General features: G+C 44.1%; 1 protein-coding gene across 2 annotated transcripts in view; it reads right to left on the bottom strand.

Annotated features, from left to right (window-relative positions):
* TAF1B (TATA-box binding protein associated factor, RNA polymerase I subunit B) overlaps window positions 1–2,038 on the bottom strand; it is an 88,506-nt gene extending 86,468 nt beyond the window's left edge. The window contains exon 1 of one of the 2 annotated variants that reach the window (XM_032294162.1): window positions 1,501–2,038. In XM_032294162.1, coding sequence (XP_032150053.1) covers window positions 1,501–1,518 — 18 coding nt within the window. In that variant the 5' untranslated portion in view covers window positions 1,519–2,038. The remainder of the gene's footprint in view (window positions 1–1,500) is intronic. The other variant, XM_032294166.1, reaches the window with a different exon arrangement.
* Window positions 2,039–6,000: the final 3,962 nt, after the last annotated feature.

Raw genomic sequence — 6,000 nt, forward strand, 5'->3', positions numbered from 1 at the left:
AGGAGTGGTATGAAACCAAATTCAACTACTGGAGGAAACTTATTGAAATATGCAGTGTGAGAGGAAAAAAGAGAAAAGGAGGTGATGGGATAAACTGGAAACAAAGATGAGTAAACAAAGCTCCTTGAAAATGCTGTGAGAAAAATGACAAACCTAAGCAGAGAGAAGACTTTTTAAAAATGCAAATACCATTTGGAACTCTTCCAGGACATTAAAAGCACATACCACAGAGGAACTAGATTTGTACTAGTTTCAAATTTTGATTTATTCACTCGGCAACATAAGGAATCAACTATGTGCGTACTAGGCATTTTACTAGGTGCTAGGAATTCAAAACAAACACGGTCCCTAGTCTGGGTATACACTAGCTAATGGTGAGTTGTAACTATTAACTCATCAGCCTAGCATTTACAGAAGTTAGCCATCCATTATTCAATGAATATTTTTTGGGCATCTACTATAAGATAGTACTGCTTCTGTATATACAGACCTAATTCTCTGATTCCCAACTCTTTGGAGTTTGACTTGTTATTAGCGTTGAACTAATTATAGAGTATCATTTAATACCATCAAAGTGTGTGCCATTTGGCTGAGTGCTGGGGCTCACCCCCGTAATCCCAGCACTTTGGGAGGCTGAGGTAGGAAGATCACCTGAGCCCAGGAGTTCAATACCAGTCTGGGCAACATGGCGAGACCCCCGCCCCTACAAAAAATAAGAAAAAATTAGCCAGGAGTGGTGGCTCGCATCTGTAGCACTAACTAATTGGGAGGCTGAGGCGGGAGGACCTCTCGAGCCCAGGAGGTCAACGCTGCAGTGAGCCGTCATCTTGCCACTGTGCTCCAGCCTGGGGGACACAGTGAGACCTTGTCTCAAAAAGAAAAAACGAAAATGTGTCATTTTACGCAGTAGCTTTAAAAAAAAAAAAAGGCATGCCAAATTAATTTTGGCAACTTGGTAGTGTTCAGTAACCCCGTACTAACACTACAATGAATGAACCTGGGTGGTGGAGGTTGCAATGAGCTGGACCATTTGGGGAGTTCCCAAATCTTAATTTAGAATCCCTGCAGAAGACTGTGGCGAGGATTCCCAGAGAGACGGACAGGGGTTGTTACCAGGAGGCATCTCAGGTTCCAAGCCCTTCCCCTCCCTCACCCACCCCAGCATCAAAGGGAACTTGTAGGTGGTCCAGTCTCGAGAGGATGAGCCCGGTGGGTGGCCACCCCACAAAACCCACAACTTCATCCTTAAACACACCCATAACGACAAACACCACACCCTCCCTCACCCACAACCTCGCCGAGCCAGAAACTCCAGCCTTTTTACCAAAGCCGCGCGCGTACGCGGCCCGCCAGCCCCAGACCTCACCCCGCCCCGCAGCCCTGCGCCCCGCCTTCCTCCAACCGGTGGCCGCCCCAGCCCACAGCCTCCGCCGCTCCTCCTCAGCTTCTCTTCCCTCCGGCCCCGGCAGTCAGGGCCCGCCAGGCGCACCGCCTCCTTACCGCCTCCTCGAGGTCCATCGCGGCGCCGCGGCCGTTGCCACCGACGGGACCCGTTACCCGAGTAGCGAGAGCAGCTTCCGGGAGAGGCGGGAGAAGCCCTCCGTCCGGAAACGCAAGCCCCGGACTTAGGATTCCGTGCGCCTGCGCGGCAGCGAAACCGCACAATTGGGGGCGAGGCTCCCCGCAGCCCCCTCGCAGACTGTCTTCCTTTCTTACTACTGGGAACCAAAACCAACCAATAAGAAAGTGGGCGACGCCTACTGCTGAGTGATTCGATTAAACTCTGGGGGTGCTGCGCAGGGCCGGGCTCACGAGCGCGGGCTCTGCCCTCCGGGTCTCGCCCCTCGCTGGCTTTTTTTAAGGGGAAGAATCGGGGCTTGGAGGAAAGCTCAAGGGCTGTGAGTTTGACCTAGGTTTCTAATCACGGCTCTCCTGCTTACTTGTGCCTCAGTTTCCTCCTCTGTAAGAATTAGATGTTATCTGCGAGCCCCTTATAGTTGAGTCTCCGCCGGGTGTGATGGCTCACGCCTGTAATCCTGGTGCTTTGGGAGACTGAACCGGGAGGATCGCTTGAGGCCAGGAGTTGGAGACCAGCTTGGGCAACAAAGCCAGACCCGTTCTCTAAAAAAGTAAAATCTAAATAAATAAATGCATAAATGAATATAACTGAGTCTCAGGTAGCAAGTGCTTAGTAAACTTAGCTCTTACTGTTTCTTCATTTAACACATTCATTCCTTGTTTTATTAATAAAACAGGCACTGGTTTGGGTCCTGGGGATTCAGCAGTGAACAAAGTAAACAAAAGTCCTTGCCTTCATGGAGATTCTATTTTGATGGGGAGAGAAAAAAATAAATAAGGAAAATGTGTGATATGTTAAATGATGATGAGTGCCAAGGAAAAAAAGAGGAGAATGGGAGCAACCAGGTGGTTTCAGTCTGGAACGGAATGTTCAAGAAAGATCTGACTGAGAAGAGGATTTTTGATATAGTCATATATCTCGAGAAGTTAGAAAAAAGGTTATACTGAAGAATAATGGGATGAAGGAAATTTTTTTTAAAAATTAATAAAAGAAAGAAAAAAAGACCAAAAAAAGGAAAAAAAAAAAAAAAAAAAAGAGAGAAAGCAAGCTTCGATAGACAGGCTTCACAAAGGCTTGGTGTGGTGGCTGGTGCCTGTAATCCCATCACTTCGGGCGGCGAAGGGCGGAGGATTGCTGGAGTCTAGGAGTTGGAGACCATGCTGGCCAACATAGTGAGACCTCATCGCTATAGGCTGGAGTGCAATGATGCAATCTCAGCTCACTGCAACCTCCACCTCCCAGGTTCAAGCAATTCTCCTGCCTCAGCCTCTGGAGTAACTGGGATTATAGGCACAAGCCACCATGCCTGGCTGATTTTTGTATGTCTAGTAGAGACAGGGTTTCTACTAGAAATGTTGACCAGGCTGGTCTTGGACTCCAGATCTCAAGTGATCTGCCTACCTTGGTTTCCCAAAGTGCTAGGATTACAGGCGTGAGCCACCGCGCCCAGCCTGAAAGATAATTTTTAAGAAGAGAGTCTTAACAAACTAAGATTAGCTCTCTCAAAAGACAAATAAATTTGATAAACTCTAGAAAGACTGATCAAAAAGTAAAGAAGAGCCTAGCTTGGTGGTGCGCTCCCGCAGTCCTAGCTACTTGGGAGGATGAGATGAGAGGTTTGCTTGAGCCCAGGAGTTCAAGGCTGCAGTGAGCTATAATCAGACCACTGTGCTCTAGTCTGAGCAATGGACTAAGAAAATCAAAATAAACCGTTACCAGTGACATCACTAACCAATATATAGTGATATCACTACAAATACCACACACATTAAAAAGACAACTCTAGGTCAATAAATGTGAAAATTTGGAAGAAATGAACAAATTCCTAGAAAAACAAGTTATCAAAAGATATGCAAGAAGAAATAGAAAATTTGAACAATCCTATATCTGTTTAAGAAATTGACTCCATAAGTTAAAAAAAAAAAAAAAAAAAAACTCCCTGAAATGGCATAGCTGGTAAATTCTACCAAATTTTTAAGAAAAAAATAGGCCAGGTATGGTGGCTTGCGCCTGTATTCCCAGCACTTTAGGAAGCTGAGGCAGGTGGATACTTGAGGCCGGGAGTTTGAGACCAGCCTGACCAACATGACAGAACCTTATCTCTACTAAAAATACAAAAATTAGCCGGGTGTGGTATTGCATGCCTGTAATCCCAGCTACTTGGGAGGCTGAGGCGCAAGAATCGCTTGAACCTGGGAGGCAGAGGTTGCAGTGAGCTGAGATGGTGCCATTGCACTCCAGCCTAGGCAACTGAACGAGACTCTGTCTCAAAAAAAAAAAAAAAAAAAAGAAAGAAAAAAAAGAAGAAGAATACAAATTAAAACCACAATCAGCAATGAGATACCACCTCACATCTACCAGGATGGCTAAAATTAAAAAGACTGCAAATATCAAGGATATGGATAAACTGAGTATGGATAAACTGAATCTTTTCTTCATTGCTGATGGGAGTGTGAATTGGCAGAAGCATTTTGGAAAATTACTTGGAAGTGGAGCTAGACATATGCTAATTATAACCCAGCAAATTCACTCCTAGATATATTCTAGAGAGAAATTAGTGTATATGCATATGCATATGGTCACCAAAAGGCATGTCTGATAACTTTCATAAAGCTTTATCATAGCAAAATATTACAACCAAATGTTCATTAACGGGAGAATGCATAAGCAAACTGTAATACAGTCATAAAATGGAATACAGTAATGAAATAAGTGAATAACTGCTACATACAACAAAATGAATGATCCAAGCACAGTGGCTCATGCCTGTAATCTTAGCACTTTGGGAGGCCGAGGCAAGCAGATTGTCTGAGCCCAGGAGTTCGAGATGAGCCTGGGCAACAGGGTGAAACCCCATCTCTACTAAAATCCAAAAAAATTAGCTTGGTATGGTGGCGTGCACCAGCTACTTGGGAGGCTGAGGCAGGAGAATTGCTTGAACCCGGGAGGTGGAGGTTGCAGTGAGTCAAGATCACACCATTGCAGTCCAGCCTGGGCAACAGAGTGAGACTCTGTGTCATAAAAAAAAAAAAAAAAAAAAAAGAGCCAGCAATAGCAACCAAAAATGGATGAATCTCACAAACATAACGATGTGCAATTCGTTATGTTTGTGAAAATTGAATTCTTTGCCACTCCTCCCATTGAAAGATGAGGTCCATTCCCCACCCCTCGACTGTGGACTGGACTTTTGGCCAGCTTCACCAATAGAATGCTGTTTCAATGGTGTTGTGCAACTTCCAAAACGATGTCTTTGCAGCTTCAGCTCTTTTTAGATTGCTCCTTCCTGAATGCCAGCAGTCAAGGCAAGTCTGATATGATTTGGCTGTGTCCTAACCCAAAATCTCATCTTGAATTATAATCTCCATCCCCATGTGTCAAGGGCGGGACCAGGTGGAGGTAATCGAATCATGGGGGCTGTTTCCTCCATGTTGTTCTTGTGATAGTGAGCGACCTCTCACCAGATCTGTAAACACAGTTTTACAAGTGTCTGGCATGTTCCCTGCTGACACGGTCTCTCTCCTGCTGCCCTGTGAAGAAGTGCCTTCACCATTATTTTAAGTTTCCTGAGGTCTTCCTAGCCATGCAGAAATGTGAGCCAATTAAACCTCTTTTCTTTATAAATTACCCAGTCTGGGAGAGTTCTTTATAGCACTATGAAAATGGACTAATACAAGTCCAGCTACCTTGAGACAACCATGCTGTGAGGAAGCCGAAGCTAGCCAGGTGTAACAGAGAAGGTCTGAAGTAGCAGACATGTGATGCAGCCTTCTTGGACCTCCCAGCACAGCCCAGTTACTTCCTTTTTTTTCCCCCAGTTACTTCCTGTACACAGCCTAGCATATGATCACAGTTGATGCTAGGTGGAACAGAACAACTGTGAGTCAACAAAATGTGATTGTTTTAAGCCACTATTTTGAGGTAGTTTGTTACACAGTAAAAACTAGCTTACAGAAATTGGTTCTTTTTTATTTTTGAAATAAAGATGGGGTTTTACTATGTTGGACAGGTTAGTCTCAAACTCCTGGCCTTAAGTGATCCACATGTCTCGGCCTTCCCAAAGTGCTGGGATTACAGGCATGAGCCACCTTGCCCAACCTAGAAATTGGTTTTTGAAATAGAAAAAATTTAGGCAATGTACAATTAGGTAATGTGCAAAAACCTAAAACATGTGCCCAAATCTAATTCTATCCTGACACTGCTCCTTTAGATAACAACATAACAGAAAAAAAAATTTGAGCATGCCTCCCCGTTGTATGGATATGTGTTTTTGTATAAATTATACACATGTAGGACTGTTCTAGGGATGTATATTATTGGACACAAATAAATATTAAAATGATGAGATAAATAAAAATGTAAATAAATACTTTTTTAAAAAAAGTAATTATTTACATTTTACTAAACAGCATTTATTTCACTGA

This window comes from Sapajus apella, unplaced genomic scaffold, assembly GCF_009761245.1.
Source record: "Sapajus apella isolate SASKATOON/1434 unplaced genomic scaffold, GSC_monkey_1.0 scaffold31, whole genome shotgun sequence".
Lineage (NCBI taxonomy): Eukaryota > Metazoa > Chordata > Mammalia > Primates > Cebidae > Sapajus > Sapajus apella.